Raw genomic sequence first — 19,861 nt, forward strand, 5'->3', positions numbered from 1 at the left:
AAGCTAAGTAACGGGCCTCCCTCGGAACATCAGGAAACACTTCTGCACTGTGAGGGTGATTGCATCCAGAGAGGTTATGAAGTCTTCTTGGAGTTCTCCAGAAGCTGTCTGGACACTGTCCTGGGCAACCAGCTCTAGATGGCCCTGCTTGAGCAGCAGGGGGTTGGACCAGCTGGCCTCCAGATGTCCATTTTGACATAACCCCAGTCTTCCTGTGATTCTGTAATAAATACCCTATTTATGTTCCTTGATAAATGTCAGTTTTGTTTTCACCACCTTGGCAGCAGTAGCCAGTGAAATCTCATAACCATTTTCATAGATGGGAGAATAAGGATTTTCCTGAACGGGCTGCCTCATCCTGATTCTCATGCTAGAGGAAAGATAACTTTTGCTCTAGCCTTTCTGTCTGAAGGAGACCTGTGACTTGTTTATGAGTACATCATAGGCTAATTACTGGTGTTGCAAGAGGAGGAACACTGGGTATCAGCCTCAGGAGTCAACTGAAGTCTGCAGATCTTTCCCATAACTGTCTGTCCTGGAGCAAACAGAATCTCTCTCATCCAGCAGGAAGGAATTATTTGAATGGCTTTGAGGTTATTTGCCTCATACCTGCATTTTACCTGTGGTCAGCTGCAAGAACTGAGGCCAAAGAAGAGATGTTTCAATGGAACAGATTCCTTGTGTCAAACCAGGCAGAAATTCTGCTGCTGTTGGAGGAATTGGTGTTTGAGACCTTTTGTCAGGAGCTGTGGTGAAGCTGTGACAGTGATTTGGACCCTGATGCTATTTAACCATAAAGCCCAAGCAACAGACAAGTCTGACAAGTACTTTCTGTTTCTAATTGTATCTTTAACATACCTTTAGGAATTAACAGCTCACATAAACAAATCTTCAGTACTCACTCCAAGAGTTTTAAAAGGGCTGTTAGGCATCAAAGGTGCTACTCGAAGGATAGAGACTTAATTTTTTGAATGAGTCACAAAATCACTGTGCTAACATGCTAAGTAGTGAAGGAAAAGCACTATATAATCCCATTTGTTACTTGCAGTTGTGCCATGGAGCCTGGGAAAAAGGTTTTTGCAACAGTCCTGTCTTTGAAGAAACTCTCTGAGCCCCTCTCTAGGGTTCTGCCTGCCCATCCACCCTCTCTCTAAAACTAGCCAACAACCTTTTTGTAAGGCAAAGTTTATTCGGAGCATGCCCAAGCAAGAAGTGTAGAGGTAGGTGATGAGTATTCATAATCGCCGTTGTGGTTGTGAATAAATAAATACCCTCACTGTAAACTACCCCAGTTTTGAATTCTCACGTGTAGGTCTTGCAGAAATTAATGCATTTCACCTAGCACACCATGTTTTCTTCTGAGAACAGTGTTGGTGAAGTTGGGGAATAATCAGAAACTAAGCAGTAGTTATGAACATTCAGAGGCAATTGAGATCAGACAAAAGCTTGCCTTAAATGCAAGAGTATTTTTTCCAAAACAGATCTGTCCCTGACTTCTTGATTTTGATGATGTTGACCAGTTGAGAAAGTAATTGTAGGAAATAAGTCTCAGAGCCAAAATCCACATGTCTCTTGGAAACAAAATATCACGGATTCAGTAGAGAGACTAAGTGGAAAACTGCAAGTTCCCTAACTCCCTTGCTTCCATTAAGCCATGCCTGTTTTGCATGTGTCATTCCCTTTTTCTCCATCTCATGGACAAGTTGGTCACTTGTGTGCTTTATGCCATACAACCATTGCTCTGTGGAACTTGACTGAAACTATTTGGACTTCTCTGACATGTGTTTCAGGCTTGGAGAAGGATCTAGATGCATAAAACCTAGTTTTGCTGTTCCCTGACTACTATTTGAGCTAATAGAATACAGTGTTTTTCAACAAACCTACACTATTGCTACTGTAATTTATCTTCATAGTGCTCTCATGAAATACTGAGCTTTTAATAATCTTTCCACTAAGGAAACTGAGCTGTTAGACAGTATTTTCCTTTTTTTGAACCTGCACAATGTGTCAGTGTGCTTCTGTTTATATTTCCAAACATAAGGAAGATACAGTAATAATCCATTTTTACCCATTTTTATATTTCAGTGATTGTCTTTAAATTATTGACCTTTAATACTTGTCAAATGGCAGTTGAACAGCAGCTAGTTTTCTCCTCAAGTAAATGTTACAAAAAATATGTTTTAGTATGTATTACAATTCTATTTAGAGTTGTCAATATTTTACTTAAGTTCTGCTTTTTCCATTTATTTAAAGGAATGCTATTTTTCCTTGAGTGTAAGGAAACACTGTAAGAAAACAGTTGCCTTAAGGCCAAGAAGGGCTGTCTGAATGCCTGGGAGTAAGGTGCTATGGGGCATAAATAGATTTAGGAAATGGGAAGTGCTTTCCCATTTGCAAAGTAGGGGTTGATTTAATTCTTAGATAAAAGTGCAGTAAAATGCGTGGCTGTTGAATGATTCAGGAGGAGGAAGGAAAGGGGTAAAAGAATTAAATTAATATGTAAAGAAATTACTCTTTTGGTCTGCTGATCAGTTTACTAATAATTTGTATTTAACTAGGTGGTTGAATCCGTTATTTATTACTGGCCATAAACGGAAGCTTGAAGAAGATGATATGTATAAAGTGCTGCCAGAAGATTCCTCAGAGAAGCTTGGAGAGGAATTGCAGTGGTAAGGAGAAAAGCTATAGAATATCTTGGGTTGGAAGGGACAGTTCTTCTCTTTTATTGTATTAATGCTGGCAAAGGTAAAAATCTTGCTTCTATTCTAAAATTAAAAGAGGTTATTGTAAAGTTTAACAAAGTTAAAAATGCTGAAGAATTAAGAGTAATAAGAACTAAGAGAACTTGTTTACCGTAGAAGCTTTTTAGTTTATTTCAACTTACACATAATGGAATTGCATTAGACTATTTCCATTATGTAATTTATAATTAATTTGATGCTTTGCAGAATGCTTGGGAAAGACAACTTTTCATCAACTGTAATAGTAGTAATCCTTAATAAATGTCCGAGTCATCTGGCCTGTGGTAAAATAGCTGTGGAAACTCCAAATTGCTCTGTATAAAATTGGAGGAAAAAAGTTTTAGATTTTCTTTCTCGGTTGTTTTTGGTTTAGAGTGCAAATTGAATTAAGTGAAGCTGTGTATGCTTTATATATATGTGTGTATACAAATCTATGTGTGTTGAAAATATGCTGCTCACTGGTAAAATGGATAAGATGCCTTGGACAGCTCAAAGCTTGCATTGAGGATGTGTTCTTATTTGGTTATAAATACTTTTTCATGGACTGTATACCATCTCATGGTGCTATGGATGCAGGAGAATGTATATTTTAAAAGTGAAATATCTTCAAATAATAACTGTATGTAAATTGTCTTGAACCTTGCAACAGAGAATATTTTTGTCTTCAAATAATCTTTGCTAAATATAGTTAGAGGAAGAAATGTCTCCTAGTGAAAGGTGGCCTCTGTGTTAAGGTGTGGCCTTGCTGTTTCTTGCCTGTGCACTGAAGGCAGAGCAGATGGACTGTCCTGATAGTTTGATTGGCATGAGAGACTCCTCAAGAAGCAAAAAGAAACCAGAAACAAAAGGTTATGGCCAGGTCTGATATAATCCTGCTCTGGATAAGTTGACCGAAGAAAGAGGGTCAGTGATTGGAGTTGCAGCTTTTAACGTCTTTGTAGCTGGAGAGCTTTGCCACATTCCATGGTTGTGTCTAGAAGCAGTTCAGGGACTTGGCTGTAGGGGAAGATGGACTCTTTCCAGTGATTCTTATAGTAGAAGTACACACTTGCATGAGTCAGGAAATGGTAGAAGGAAAAAAAAGAGTGTTTTTTAATTCCTTAGTGTACTTGACCAAGAAGCAGAGAATATAGTTCATAAATAGCTGTCTAAGGAAGTAGTCTTTTCTCTTGCGCCAAGAAACCCCACAGAACCTACACAGTTTAATTTCTGTTTTCAAAGCATGTAGACAATAACTCTGTAGTTCTTGTAACAAAAAAAGAGGGTAAAAATAAAAGAAATGTGTTCTTATCTGTGTGCTTTGAACTTGTGTGCTTTGTTGCAAAATAATTGGCTTTCATGCCTTAGACTCATTTCATCCCTCAAAACTATCAAGGTCAGAGGTTTGGCTAAAAACACTTAGCCTTCAGAAGAAAGGGGGAGGATGTTGTCTGACAGCAGTGTGTTTTAAGAAGTCTGCTTAAATTGTGACACTTTCTTGTTAAAGTCATGCTTGTTATTACTGTCTTTGATTTTTATGTGACCAGATTGTGTCCTAGTTGTGGGCAGACATGAGGTCTTTGCCACTCTGCTGATGCAATCCTCGCCTTCAGAGGGATGTGCAGAGCGTTGGGTGGCAAAATCCTCATCAAAGCATGTGGTAGAAAAAAGAAAGGGCCAGACATGAGAAAGGTTGGGCATCACAAACTCTCTGGGGAAGCACAGAGCATATGGATAGATAAAGACACTGAGCTGCCTCAGTTTAGTCCATGGTCAGGAGATTATATGATAATAGGCTCTTAATTAAGGTGAGTGACTGTCTGACTGAGAGGAGAGGAAATAACGGAAGGATTCCTCATCAGCAAATATGTCAAGGGTGATAATAGTCAACAGTGGTGAATTGTTTGTGATTAACCAAGAGCAAATAGGCCTATAATACTAAGTATTGATGTCAATGAGAAGACATGATTATCTGTTAACTCTTTTTTTTTTTAAATAATTTTATTTTATAAAGGTGGTCATGGCAATCTGCCTGTAAGTCTGAAAGTGTTTAATTCTAGGTAATTGCCTTGTGATTTTACTTCTGTCCTCCAACGTGTTTGCACTTTGTTTGTCAGGTACTGGGATAAAGAGGTGCAAAAAGCAAAAAAGAGAGGAAAAACACCACATTTAACAAAAGCCATTATTCTGTGTTACTGGAAGTCCTATTTAGTTTTTGGAATTTTCACAATGATTGAGGTAAGTGGTGTAAAATGTCAGAGAACATACTTCTTGGCTAACAGCAATGTGAAACTTTTCCTGTTAGACTGCATGATATGTACTGGTGACTTCATCCTGGACTGCTCAGAGAACCTGGTAATGTTCATGTACTGTGTCAGAAGGGTAAAACAGAGCTATAGCCTTGTAGAGACTGAAAAAATGAGTCATAACTGCAGGATTGTGGAAGTGGAACAGAGAATGGTTTCATTATTTTTGAGACATTGCAAACCATTGACTTACTTTGTAAGGCTTACCTGTATTTTATGTATCTGAGTGGGGTGTCCAATAGAAAGAGGTTTTTTTGCTCAATGTAAATGGCTGTAAAGGACACGTCATCTTTTAAAATGGAAGTGTAATGCATACTCATTCAATTTTTATACATCAAAGGGTTTTTTTGGTAATTTAGAGAGTTCTCTTAACAGTTCTAGCTAAATTTTAATGTGGAACATGTTTCTTTTGGATTATGTATTGATAAAAATTGGCCTGACATTTTAGAGCACAATAAAGACAAAATAATAAGGAATATGACTTGCGACAGTACTTGGCTCTTGTTTTCCTGTTTACAAACTTGGTTAGCAGGGTGTGATATGAAATTAGTAATACTTTTTCCCCTTCTTTCTCTTTCAGGAAACCCTCAAAATAATTCAACCAATTTTTTTGGGAAAAATTATTAATTATTTTGAAAACTATGATGCCTCAGATAAGGTAGCTTTGAATTTTGCCTATGGCTATGCAGGTGCTCTGTCTGTGTGCACACTTATTCTGGCTATAATGCACCACTTGTACTTCTATCATGTACAGCGGGCTGGCATGAAGCTGAGGGTAGCTATGTGCCACATGATTTATCGGAAGGTAAGCAAACCTGTTCACAGCTCTGTTTTGTATTTGAGAGCTATTCCGTTAGGGGAATTTAAAAATGCAGTTATTTATTAGGCTCATGCTTGCAATTCCATTGAAGTTACTCATTTGTAGAGACCTAATGCATGCTTAACGTGTCAGGCCTCACATGTGTACATGTGCCTTTGCCTTGTCTTTGGTGAAGCAGTGTCTGAATGACAGCTTCAGGCTTCCCTAGTGAAGATGGGGAGTTAAATAGCTCTAAAGTCTCGGAGGAGCTACTTTTTTGCCTCCTACTGCTGCTTGGAGGGGAGCCCCTTCCATTGCTCTTGGAATGGGTGTTGTGTGTTGGAGCTCTGAGAGGCATCAGCATAGAGCAGGAGAGTGGCAGAGCTCCCAGGGAGTGCCTTGCAGTTTGATCCCAGGGGAGGACATGATGCTTGGATGTCACCATCTGCTTCAGCACTCTCAGTCTCCTGGGAGTTGCTTCACTGTCCAGTTTTCCCCCCACCCCTGTTGTGGTTAATGGTGTAGGCCATGTGAAGTTTTTGGTGAAAGCAGTAAAGTGAGGAGAATAAAAATGTCCCCATTGTGAGTGGTGATTGCTTTTCATACACACCATTTGTTGTCTCCCTCTTCTGATACCTTGGAAATGATCCTCTGGGAACTTTGCTCTAATGTGGCACAATGTTTTTTTGTACATAAACATCTCTCTAAGGTATTACTTTACCAAACTGATTATCAAAACGAAATTAATGAAAAATGTATATAGTGATGGTGTTTGTTGCTGAGTTGATACTAGTTTAGAAGCTTGGAAATGTTTGTAATATGCACCCTTATTTCTAGAGATGGGATTAAATGGAATATTAATCTGCCCTTAAAGCTAAATGGTTTAGTCCTAAGGGTGAGGGTTGAGGTAACAGCAGAACATTGACAAACCTTTCTAATAATTTGTCTTCATTATGTGCTGCTTATAAAAAGGTCATATTTTCTCTTTATCCTCATACAGACTTTTGAAAGAGACTTGGGCGCTAATTTATCAGCACTTTTGTGGAGTTTAATTGCTGTAGAAAACAAAATTTTGGATTTGCAAGGATGAATAGGTTGGATAAGAGAGCATTCTTGATGGAGAACGTCAAGTGTTCAGAATTCTTATGCTTTAGACCCTTTTTAATTTCCTGGAAAGTTCAAATCTAATTTGCAAAAACCCTGTATTCAAACACTTAAGATGTTTTGTGACCAGTAAGAAGTATTAGTGATGAACACAGGAAACTTGTTAAAAAAATGAAAATGAAATCTGTCTTATGACTCATGTTTTGAAATCAAAGGCTACTTTTGGGAAACTGGTTTTTGTTGGTTTTTTTCTTTAAGACTTAGTTTTTAGAAGTTCTTTGAGGTCAGTGTACTAAGTTTAGCTGGGATAGAGTTAGTTTTTCTCAGCTCACATGGGGCCGTATATCAGATATAATAGAAAGAGGAAGGTACCAATACAGGCCTTTTTGGTAGAAATCAGTTATGAAAGTAAAACTACTTTGCAATTGAGACAGGATCCATATAGCCGGGAAAATGTAAGGCTTATTTCACTTAAAAAAAAAAAGAAAAAATAAAACCAGGAAGGAAGGCAAGGAAATACTAAAATTGCCTTGCCACTGATGATGGGGCTTGTCTGTCTCTTCCCTAAGAGGACACATAAATCACAGATGAGCACCTTCCTTTTGGCTCAGGTGCTTGTGTGGTTCCTGTTGAGATTGTCTTGGTCAAAATGAACTGGACTAATAAAATCATGCTGGAACTGGTTTTGCTGCCTGTGTGGAAATAGCTAGGAAAAAGTCAGGAAAGTGATTGTGTGGCAAGTCCAAGACAGACCCAGGCCATGGGCCACTAGCAAGACACCGGTGCAGTCATATGATGGCTCAGGTGAGCCTCACCTGTAGATAAGCAGTTAAGTTGCACAAGAGGTGGTATAAGCACATCCTGATGGGAAACTTCTCCAAATATGCATCATGTGAACTCCTATTATTATGGTCTGTGGATTTCTAACAGCTTTTCTGGGAGCTTACCAACTTTGGTGTGTGGTGTGGAGCAAACATGATAGCAGCATGTCTGTCCTGCGGCGTCATTACGCGCAGGCAGCTGCCTGGGGGATTTCAGGTGTGTGAGAGGCATGTGGCTTAAGACAAGGAGTGAAGCAATGGTTTTCTCAAATAACTAAATCTGCTTTTTCATCTGCCCAGTATCCCAGATTTACTATTGGAATGTCATAGGAATTTCTTAGTGGGGTTTTAAAAGTTACTGCCTGCTGATTTCAATGAAGTTAGTTGGAATTCTGTGATTAATTGTATCTTTGTAACCCTAAAGTGCAAGAAATGTAAGCAATTTTGTTTGAAATTATGTTTTGAATAGTACTTTGATGGCTGATGTTCTTCTACTTGTTTCAAAATACTGGAACAGTATTTTTGAAACAATCAGTGCTTTTCAGATTGAATTATTGGTCAAAAAGAAACCCTAAGAATAACTGTTTGGAGAGGGAGAAGTAGATGTGCACTGCCTAAAAATGCTAAATGTTTTTGAGGAATGAACTATTCCTGTACAGAGAAACACATAACAGGTTTTATATATTTTTTTTAACTTGTGCTGCAAACCCGAGTTTTCTTTCTAGCGGGTATAGAAGTAAGCAGGGTGTGTTATTGGTATTTTAGAGCAATTCCAGTTTGGTTCTTTGCAGTAAGGTTCAGGCTGCATATTTCCAGATGGTATTTTTTGGGAGGACATTTTATAAACACATACTATTTTCTACTGACTAACTTTTTTATTATTTTATAAAAATACATGATATTTACTCTTGTTTTTCATAACATATGCTAAACCTAATTTTATATAATTCAGAAATGTTATGATTTTTTAAGAGTTACTGATTTATAAAGGGACACTCTGATTTGGGAAGATAGTCTAAGATTAACAACTTGAAGGTTTTTTGCCCTCTGTCAGATAACTCCTTCAAAACAGAACTGTTGCAATTGGCCAAACATTGTTCTGACTTTAATCTGGCCTTCAGGTGGAGTTTTCCGTTCCTGTTTTGTACAGACACTCATAGTGAGGGGGAGAACAATGCACATGGAAAGTTACAGCTCTTTGGCTTACTTTTAGTGACTTGCTATGTAGGTATTTTCTCATTTTTGATCACTTCAGACATGAAGATAGGGCATTTTTATTCTCACAGTCCTTCCCTTGACTATTTTAAATACTCTTTTCTTTGGCGCTTTGTTTGGAATATTTAGTCTAACCCACATTTTATCTAAGGTTCTTAGTGTGCCCCAGTACTCTCAGGTAAAAGCTGAGATGTGCCTTCAGCTTTAGCCCTGGTACTGTATTTGTGTGTTGAGTCTTCTCTATATAGGTGTGCTGTGCTCTGTAAGCTGTGATAATTTGAGACCTGTTCTGATTTTTTTAGGCACTTCGTCTCAGTAATGTAGCTATGGCAAAAACTACCACTGGTCAAATAGTAAACCTTCTGTCAAATGATGTGAACAAATTTGATCAGGTAAGAAGTATGTTGCAGAACTTTCCAAGGGGCTGAAGAATTTGTGGGGTTGGAGTTAAGAAAGTTTGTTTTAAAACAGATGATTAAGTATTTCTAATGAACATTTCTTTGAGTTGTTTCTTGAACATAGAATGTTTTGGGTTGGAAGAGACCTTAAAGATCATCAAGTTCCAGCTCCCTGCCATGGGCAGGGACACCTTCCACTAGACCAGGTTGCTCGGAGCCCCATCCACCCTGGCTTTGAACACTGCTAGGGGTTGGGCATCCACAACTTCCTCTGGGCAACCTGGTCCAGTGCCTCACCACCCTCACAGTAAAAAATTTTTTCCTAATATGTAATGTAAACCTGCCTCTGAGTTTAAATCCATTTCCCCTTGTCCTATCACTACATGGCCTTGTAAAAGGTCCCTCTCCAGCTCTCTTGCAGGCCCCTATTAGGTATTGGGAGGTGCTATAAGGTCTCCCCAGAGCCTTCTCTTCTCCAGGCTGAGCTACCCCAACTCTCTCAGTTTCTCTTGAAAGGAGAGGTGCTGCAGCTATCTGGTTATGTTTGTGGCCGTCCTCTGGACTTGCTTCAGTGGGTCTGTGTCCATCAGAGCTGGGGGAGTACTCTAGGTAGGGAGAATCCCCTCCCTTGACCTGCTGGCCACGTTTCTTCTGATGCAGCCCAGGATGTGTTTGGCTTTCTGGGATGCAGGCTCACATTGACAGCCAAAGTAGAGCTACTCATCCACCAACCGCCCAAGTCCTTCTCCCCAGGACTGCTCTTGGCCCATTTTTCTCCCAGCCTGTACTTGTGTTTTGGATTACTCCAACCCAGATGCAGGACCTTACACTTGGCCTTGTTTAACTTCATGAGGGTCTCATGGGCCCATCTCTCAAGCCTCTCAAGGCTCCTCTGGATGGCATCACAGGAATAGATACATTCTCTTAAAATATGAGAGAAAAAGTAATTTTTTCGCCACCCTTAAATATTTTCCTGCTGTTTTTCTAAACTCAGAGAAATGTTGGTGTGTGAATATAAAACAAAATCAGTGTGGTAATTTGCTTACTTTCTGTTCACTTCCACATACATTTGCATCTCTAAATCTGGTACAGAATTCTCACTGGATGCTTGAGTACTTGCCACAGGCAAAAATGCTTCCTCAGTGTTAGTAGGGGTTTAATTAGTTAGCTAAGACAAAAGCTAATTTTTGATTCTTAACTATTTATCTAGGTAACAATTTTCTTGCACTTCTTGTGGGCTGGACCTCTTCAAGCTATAGCAGTAACAGTACTTCTCTGGATGGAAATAGGCCCATCATGTCTTGCAGGAATGGCAGTTCTGATTATTCTTCTTCCTGTGCAGACCTGCATTGGGAGGCTTTTTTCTTCCCTCAGGTAAGGCTGCATGTGTTGGGTTGTAGCTGTTTTCTGTGCTGGATTTTAAAATGTGCATATTGGATGGAAGCAGAGTATCAGCTTTTGCATTGTCTTTTAGTTTTGCTAATGTTTTTTATAGTTGCTAATGTGAGATGTTGGAATTCCTGATTATGGACTTGGTCTGTCTGCCAAACATGCTGATAATACCTGTTGCTCATTAGCTGTCCAGTACATTAAAAGAGTAGGACTATTTCTGTAGGTACCTTGCTGTAGATGGTGGCATAGAATTGTGTAACTTAAGCTTTGCCTTCCTGCAGTGATTCTCAGGGAGTGGGTACTCCAAAGGTGATCCAGTCAGCTCTGCTCTGACTTACTGGGGTGATGCAGGAGTTGCAGCAGAAATCTCTGGAAGTTTCTTGTTCAAAGATCTTATTCTCTCCCCTCCATGACTAAGATGCAGAGAGAAAAAAGGGGAAGGAGCTGAGAGGGAAAGGAAAAAAAATTATCGTGGTGGTTTTGATGCCAGCTGTGAGGTTTCCAACTGCAAGGTTCTAGCCTGTGGAGATAAGAGTTTGCAGTAATTTTCCGTTATCAGACAAATTTATTTGTTTTTCTGTAACTTTGTCCTAAAAAAACCCACTGAGACTTGCTCTGATGGGACTGTTGGAGCAAGTTCTTGCTTCCAAGTTTTCTGTTTCTTGTGTAATTAATCATGCTTGACTTAACATTATGACTTTATAAATGGCTATTGCATCTAAATGGAAATATTTTTGTGTTCCTTTGCTATGTACACATGTGCTTAGGAGTGTTAGGCATCTTTCTTTGCATCTTTTGTTGAATGGGTTCCTTTTAGCTCTTTGGATAAGTAAAATTTATTTTAGTGAGTTACTGGGTTTTTTCAAGTTTTTTTTCAATACAAGTTTTCCAGACATACTGAGCCTGGCATTGCAATTGCATGGCCAGGTATGAAGAGAGAGCTGAGAATTACAAAAGGAAAACAACTTGTAGACTTCCTATTACTTGTTACTGGTGTGATAGTCTTCAGTTATTATGTTCTTATGCTGTTTCTCAAATAATGTTCACAGACTATTTCTCAAATAATGATCCATTCAGAGCTCTCTGTCAAATTCTAAGGCTTTTTTTTTTTATGATAAAAAACCCGTTTGTAGAACACTTCCGATATATTCTTGATGTATATTTTCACTGCATGTGCGATATGCATGCATAAGTATCAAGCTACTTCACTGATACTTGTTATTAGTTCCAAGTTCTTGAGGTTTAAGTCAGTGGTAAAAATACTTAGTGTTTGGCTAGTGCCTTATCCATGGTGGCAGACTTTAATATCCCCATTTTACAGATGGGAAACTGAGGCACAAGGAGATTAAGGAACTTGTCCATGGTCAGACAATAGGGTGACAAAAATCTCTTACTTGAAGATGTGCATTTTAAAAATTAATCAATGGCAATGTAATGGTATTTGGGGTTTTTTACCCATTTGTTAACAGCCACTTCTTTGGATGCAGTGCAAGGGAGAGAATTTGTTAACCAGAAAAACTTCTGCTTGCCTCCACATGCACAGATCTTTTTATTTGTGAAAAGAAATATGCAATGAACAGGAGTTAATGGTAAAATTGGGGATAGATTTTACCTCGTTAATAGATTAACGATGAGAGTCTTCACATGGCAATTGCTGGGAATCTGCATGGATTTAAGGAAATAAGCCTACGAAGAAATGATTTAAGGATTAAAGCTTTTGCTAAAATCCAAGCATGCTCGGTGTGGCAGCTAATTTGCGCTATTATTCAGCATTGCACTTGTGACTCAGCCTTGTAAACACGTATGCATCCCAGTTCTTGGTGCAGGCACTGGCTTCAGTGCTCTGCAACTTTGCAGATACAGATTTGGTATCCTGTGGAAAGGTATCCACTGTATTCTGCAGGATTGCTTTTACTTGCACAAGTACGAGAAGTTTTGCAAAATGCACATGACCTAATATATTACTTGAGAAACAGTTCAATTATTGGACTGAAGACCATTTTATATATATTTTATTCACAAGAGCTGAACCCTTTCACTGCTTAGTTATGCAACTTTAGTATTGTCATTTAAAGTCCTTTTTATTTGAAGATAAAAACTGTGTCTAACTGCTGTCAGACATACTTAAAACCCACCAAATATGCCTTGTGAAAGCAAAAAGGAATTTTGCAGCTTGCTAAATTTAGAATGGTTTTTGTTATCATAGAGGGGTCTTCTCAGACAGTTGAATTTTCAGGTACTTTCTTGCTGCACTCCTAAGATACTATGTGAGCATGTGTCAGACTGCTCTGTTTGTGCCCTGAACTTAATATTTTTAAAACTGGGGACACTTTCACCTGCTGTAAGTTACCATCAATGCACTGGATGTCTGTGTACTTGAAGCCTTAATGCAGTATCACTGAGCCTGTGGCTTCTGGTATGTACATACAAAATATGCTTATTGCAAAGTAGGGGAGTGTAACTTGAAAAAGAAAAGAAGGAAAAAGACCAGTCCAACCTCTTAGAGTATTTTAAAGCAATTTGAAAGAGGATGGTTACTATGATGACATTTCATCAGGAAAACTGAAAAATTGGTGTATGAGAACTGTAGCCTTTTTTGATCACACCCTTTAAAAAAAAGAAACCTCTTTTAATTTTATGATTTTCTATCATCTTTAACCTTTTATTATGTGGAGACCAGGCCTGGAAATTTAGTGACTTTTAAGATTGTAGATGAGAATTGTTTGCTGCTGCAGAGACATGAAAAACAAGCTAAGTTTTGCCTTTTACAGTGGTGGTGTGTGTATGGGGAAGAAATGATGAGCTCTTGTATTTTCTGAGGAATTGTTTTTCTGTTACTGTTTCTTTTTGAAAAAAGATGAAGTAACGAAGATAATCTCATTCCGTGTCAGTATCGTTGGTTTAGGCTAAGTGATTTTCCTCAGTGTTCATAAGAATCCTTGATTGCATTGGCCCAAGTTTCTAAATGCCTTTGGTCAGTTCCCTTGTATAAATGTTTTTTAATACTCTGCTTCAGCCGTCCTAACATTTATGGAACGCTGGTGCTGAGAGGTTTTTTTTAAAATGATGAGTAGGTGCTTGGAATTCTTTCTACTTACGTTCTTTAAATATGGCGATTTCGTCCAGTGTATCAGAGAAATGTTACAGGGAACAGGTTAAGCTGAGAAAGCCCAGTCACCCCTTCTGAAAAGACTGGATTTTTTTTTTAATGATCTCTGAATCTTAACTTTAATTGATATACGAAAGAATAAGTAATTTAGCAGGTAAAGGTATGGTTTATCAAAATAAGGTCTACCATAGCTCTCTGTGTGCAAAATATTTGTCTACATGAATGAATTCAGAATTGTAATAGGATCTATTAGCATGATTTATGCATTCATTATGTGGCTTCTAACTTCCAATGCTTTCTTTCTAATTAAAATTGTGACATTATTATTTAATTATATATTTTTAAAATTTTTTTCATCAGTGCAAACATAATGTGGAATTAAAATAGACATATTTAAGTTAGTGTTAATTACAATTAATGCTTAAATAATATTTATTTTTCAATAAACCATATCTAGGTTATATAATTAATTATAGCTCATGTACTAAGTAATCTCTGCTTCAACTACAGTTAATCCTAAAAGTCACAAATGAGGCCATTTTCTTTAGCAACATCAAAAGAGCCTTATGACAAGGGTGGTTGTTTTGGCATTTTGAAATCTTCCTTTTAAAGTAATTTTCTGATTTTTGTTTAGTTCTGAATGTGGTAGTTGTGAATGTTTTCATTTGTGGCCTTTTGGGTACACAAATATGTTGTTTAAGGAATATCATGCGTTTGTGCAAACTGACATATAATTCTGAATGTTGCATGAACTCACAGTTCTCTGAGAACCAGGAATACAAACATACTAATAAGTCTGTCTGCTGTGTGTCAGCTTTAAGGTACTGGTCTTCAGGAAAACCCTTTAAAGCAATTACAATTATGGGAATCCTCTTTACAAGTAAAGGCAAAAACTGCATAAATATGAGTATGTTATGGGATCATAAACTGTCTTCTTTAGGGAATCTGAGAATTTTTCCTTTGTCCTTTTTTCAGAAGCAAGACAGCTGCCTTAACAGATGTCAGGATTAGGACCATGAATGAAGTGATCAGCGGTATGAAGATAATAAAGATGTATGCTTGGGAAAAATCATTTGCCGAACTTGTGAATGGCTTAAGAAGGTAATCCTGGAAACATAAAGCTTGGTGTATGACCAATGTCAATTTCCATTTTTTACATGTGACTAAGTGCTTTATTTTGTGCTTTAGAATGCAGTTTACTTGCACTTTCTGGGCTCCTTTTTTAAAATTTTTTTTAAATTTTTTTTTTTCAAATTTTATATAGCAAGAGTGGAGGAATGAAAATACATTCTAAGGGAACAAAAAATTAAAAGACCCTCCAAACTTTGATAATTATGGCTTTTTCAGGCTTCCTTTGTTTAAAACCAGCAACTAATTAGCCTTAGCAGTTGTAAGGCAGCAATTTCATCCTCACAGTTCTGTAAACTGACAGCAAGGAACCTATAAGGAGATACTTCCTTTCTCAAAAATATACAGGATCTGACATGATCCTAATGACAGCATCCTAATGTAGTTCTCTGCTTCCTTTTATGCCTTTTAAGTATTACTCAAGCCACTTGGGAAAGGTAGAAGGGAGAAAGACAGCTGATCAGAAATTCCCTTGTTATTCAACTGGCAAGGCTGGCTGAGTTTGGTATCCTAAGACATTTCATTGCAGAGGTCCATTGACATCAGATTAAAACATATCAATAAACTTGATTCTTAGTCAGTGTTTGCCCTTTTACTTGACACTGTAACAGCATTCAGTGCTAAAAGATAACTGTAGGAGTTTGGGTGTGTATTTCTCATAATCTAATTTTCATGTCATGTCCCTCTCCAGCATATGAATAGAGGGTTGTTACCCTGCTGCAAATTATCTGACTTTTTTGTTTTAAATGTTTTATTTTGGAAATCCTTTTCTCTAAAGGAATTCTTTTCCTTTACATCCACGTGCAGGATTGCAAACTTGCAAATATTCCCTGAGATGTTTTTTCCCATGCACATAATCATTTCCTCTATTGGGTTATAGGATCCTGTGCTGATTGAATGTTCATGACTGATGGAAAGCTTTACTGTCTTGCATGGAGCCAGAGACGATATTTCTTTATTGAAAACTTCCTCATTGGGCATATTCACATCACTAAATTTTAGATTTCCAAGTTCAACACCTCATCAGGATTAGAGGCTTCTTTTTTGATGATGGAGAGAAATAAGATCTTCCAGAACACATCTTGAGCCCTCTTTCCTTTCTTTAACTGTGTTGTGGAAAACTGTAGTTAAAAGTCTTAACCTTAGGCAGGTGATTTATTGTCCAGTATTTCCACATTGGTGCTTTACAGTGGCTAAGATACCGTTTGAACTCCTGTATTGCTCTTTTTTCTTGTGCCTATCCATAATAGTTTCCTTTTATATAAGTTTGTGCTACAAGACAGTGTAATATATTATATGCAGCCTGCAGGTAGGCTGTAATTTATCCGGTATTTATGGAGAGTAGCACAAAAAACTTGGCCGATTATCCACAGATAATGAGAGGATTATTAAGGATTATTAAAGGGTGGGAAAAGAGTTTCATCCAGGGTTGTAGAAGTAATTGAATTAGACCCAATTCAAATAGTTTACATACAAATGTTCCTTCTCTCTACTCAGGAGGAGATCAGAGATTGTGAACCCTTAAGCTGAAAAAATAAGTCTTTGAAACTCATTAAAAGTCTGTCAGTTCAGCCAATTTGGCAAATATAGTGGGAAAGTTGCTTAGCTAGTTTTCCAGTAGTGCATCCTGCATCCTTTTCTTCATTAAGTGCTTACTTAATTTACTTCAAATTGTATGATCACAACATAAGTTTCTAATCTTAATGTATAATTCCAAGGGGAAGGTGATCAAAATTATCAAGATTCCCCCTAAGAATTGCCAGAATATTTGGAAAGAGAAACTAGGAATTGCTTCAGGATTTTGTATTTGATAGTATTTCAAGTAGACAAAAGTAGAATATATGCGGAAGAAGCAAGTTGTAGCTCTCTTGATAAAAATGATTATTTTAATAAGGAGGTAAGCCTGATAGCATCCACGTTGTAGTAGATGATAGTGCAGTATACTTTGGAGGATTGGACTTGATGAGTCATTTAGAAGTGGAAACTTCAATTTAACTGAAGTGGAAATTGAGAACAAACGCATCAGCAGCTTTTCAGTTGCTGGAGGGAGACTTATGTGTCTGTGCAGTTCTTCAATCACTATTTTGCTTGGGCAGTGACTGGCAGAACAATTGGCCTCACAGATCAGTGTTTTCCTAATTTATGAACCAGAATTCCTGGAGCAAAAGAAGCCAGGAGCAGGGTCCAAATTGGGAAGGATTTAGAATGAGATGAAAGGAAATACTTTAAATCCTGTGATACAGCTTGAGAAGCAGCAGCTGAATAATGGCAGATCTTGGGCCACGGGCAAACCCTTGATCTTTTGGAAATTATCCTTTTTTTTCAATTGCAGAATATGCGTTGGTCTTGTAATGAGTTTTGTGACTGAACTCTACTGGATTTTGATACTGGAAGGATAAGGAGTTTGTGGGTGCTTGGCCTTTATATAAAAGGTTTTGTTTCCTCTTTGCTATTGCATGCAACCCAAAAATATTTGAAGCAGATTAGAATCTGAATTAAAATACTAATTTGACTAAAGAAGAAAAAAACCCAGTACCTTAGTTTTTTATCTCTGATAACTATTTTCTACAGCTATTGGGATATTAAATATAATAAATTATAAAATCATTATTCAATATAATAATTTTAAGCTTCTTAGATTTTTTTTTGTTTGTTTTTGTTATTTACCATATAACATGTTTTCTTCATGGTTCTTTACATGTGATTTAGGGTGGTGCAAGGGGAGAAGAAAGGATATGAAAGTAAATCCTGAGAAGTGGTTTCCCTCATCATATTGCTGAGGGTAGTAGTAACGAGAGAGAGTGATGTGGTTTGTTCATGTTTTGCATTTTTAGGAAGGAGATTGCCATGGTTATGAAAAGCTCTTACCTTCGAGGACTGAACTTAGCCTCATTCTTTGTGGCAAGCAAAATCACAGTGTTCTTGACTTTCATGACATATGTACTACTTGGCAACGTTATCTCCGCGAGCAGAGTGTTTGTGGCAGTGTCCCTGTACGGAGCAGTGAGGCTCACAGTGACCCTGTTCTTCCCTGCTGCTGTTGAGAGAGTGTCCGAGTCAGTCATCAGCATCCGACGAATCAAGGTAGTGTTATTGACTGGAAGGGTGTGTGGATTTCTTCTCCTGCTCTACCGTTGTTTCTGCCATTTGTCGCTGGCAAATGCAGCCTTATTTTGGTTTTGCAGTTTGGGATTTGTAATGAAATAACCTGATTTGGAAATGGAATGTGTTGCTGTGGCAAGAGGTACAAAAGAACATGACATGCACTGTAGGGTAGGCTGAGATGTAGTAGAAATGTGTACATGGCAAAGAGGTGTTGGTAGATGTTTGTGAAGTAAGAGGAGCATGTGTAGATATGCAGGCATGCTAGGGCTGGGATTTGAAGAGCAAAGCAGGCAAATGGGAGCTGTAGGATTCATATTTCATGTACACTGCACTGCCCTGTCAGCTATGGAGGACAGGTGTGAGCCCTGGCTTCTGTCTTGTGTCTGCTTTCAGTACTGAAGACTCAAATTCAATAAGAATGAGCATTGGTAGTGCTGATGTCTGGTGCTAACAGAACAAGGGCGTTGTACACATGGACTGGTGTGCTAAAGTGCTTGACTTCTCACTGCACTCCGTAACAATGCCCACCAGCTGGAGTCTGAGAAGTAGCTCCATGCCTTTAAATACCTAGCAGTACTCTCCCTGCCCTCCCATGGCTCCTGACATCCTCCTCCTGCTTCCTCTAAGTTACTGCTTTCGGTGAATCTTCAGCAGCTATCTCACATCTGCAAGCTGTTAGCTAAGTACTTGTTAACTAGTCTTGGCTTCTGAGATCAAGACCTTCCTTCTCTTCTCAAAATACTTGCCACTGCTGCCTGTTTAAGGTCATTGTGCTCTGTGAGTCAAAGCATGATAGAATGTTTTGGGTTTTGTCTTAAAATTGTGGTAGCTGTCATCCTTGAAAGTTTTCTGTGGAAATAGCCCCTTTCCTTTGTAAATGTCTAGCATCAGGCAAGGTGTGGTAGAAGTGTGGCTATGGTACAAGTGCATGCTTATGCAAATTAAAGGGAAGGTTTGCTGACTGGGATGTAATGTAGAATAGAAGTTCAGTAGTAAAAGTGCAATTACCCAGTTATGCACATGTAAGCCGGTTTCTTTTGTTAATGTCCTGGACTTTGAAATGAGGAAACATTCAGATAGTGTTCTGTCTTCTGTTGGTCTGTTAAAGAATCATAAATAGAGACAGCAGACGGCTGCTTACTGTGTCCTCATCATTCTTCCAATGAAATAACATAAGCCTTTGCCATCAAAGCAGTGGAATGATAAGGTGTTGCAGTGAGGGTTTAACCTCTTCCACATGGAAAGAGGGAGTTAAACAGTATTAAAGCTTGTTAGTCATTCAAGGAAAAGACAGGACAGGTTCTTGAGGTCCATTTCCTTCTGGAATTCTTTATTGAGCAGGTGTTTGTTAGAGTCCTTTCTTAATAAATCTGCACTTCTGGAGTTTTTTTGGGAGGGAGAGCTAGCTAGTTAGAGGTACACTGTTGTAGCTGTGCATTGCTTTGGAAATGTAATTCTTTGATATGTTTGTGGGTTTTTTTTTCTATCCCCGTAATTAATGTTCTGTATGCTGCTTTCAAAAAATATGCTTGAGCTCCTTGCCCATTCTCAGTCTCACATTAGAGAATATCTTCTGCTTTTATTGCAGAACTTTCTGATGCTTGATGAGGTCTCGAACTTCAAGCCACAACTGCATGGTAATAATGAAAATATCATTCTTCATGTTCAAGATTTGACTTGCTATTGGGATAAGGTAAATTAACTTAAATATTAAGTATATTGGTGCTGCTGGCATTTGAAGTCTAAAGTGAAGTGTGTGTATGT

General features: G+C 38.2%; 1 protein-coding gene across 2 annotated transcripts in view; it reads left to right on the forward strand.

Moving 5' to 3' along the window:
- Window positions 1-19,861, forward strand: part of ABCC4 (ATP binding cassette subfamily C member 4 (PEL blood group)) — a 145,671-nt gene that overhangs the window by 10,766 nt on the left and 115,044 nt on the right. For both annotated transcript variants that reach the window (XM_085057595.1, XM_085057602.1), the window contains exons 2-9: window positions 2,559-2,669; window positions 4,838-4,958; window positions 5,607-5,831; window positions 9,268-9,357; window positions 10,574-10,737; window positions 14,840-14,965; window positions 17,827-18,076; window positions 19,686-19,790. In XM_085057595.1, the coding sequence (XP_084913721.1) occupies window positions 2,559-2,669; window positions 4,838-4,958; window positions 5,607-5,831; window positions 9,268-9,357; window positions 10,574-10,737; window positions 14,840-14,965; window positions 17,827-18,076; window positions 19,686-19,790 (1,192 nt within the window). The remainder of the gene's footprint in view (window positions 1-2,558; window positions 2,670-4,837; window positions 4,959-5,606; window positions 5,832-9,267; window positions 9,358-10,573; window positions 10,738-14,839; window positions 14,966-17,826; window positions 18,077-19,685; window positions 19,791-19,861) is intronic.

The sequence above is a fragment of the Lichenostomus cassidix genome, chromosome 1 (genome assembly GCF_008360975.1).
Source record: "Lichenostomus cassidix isolate B80296 chromosome 1, HeHo_3.0, whole genome shotgun sequence".
Lineage (NCBI taxonomy): Eukaryota > Metazoa > Chordata > Aves > Passeriformes > Meliphagidae > Lichenostomus > Lichenostomus cassidix.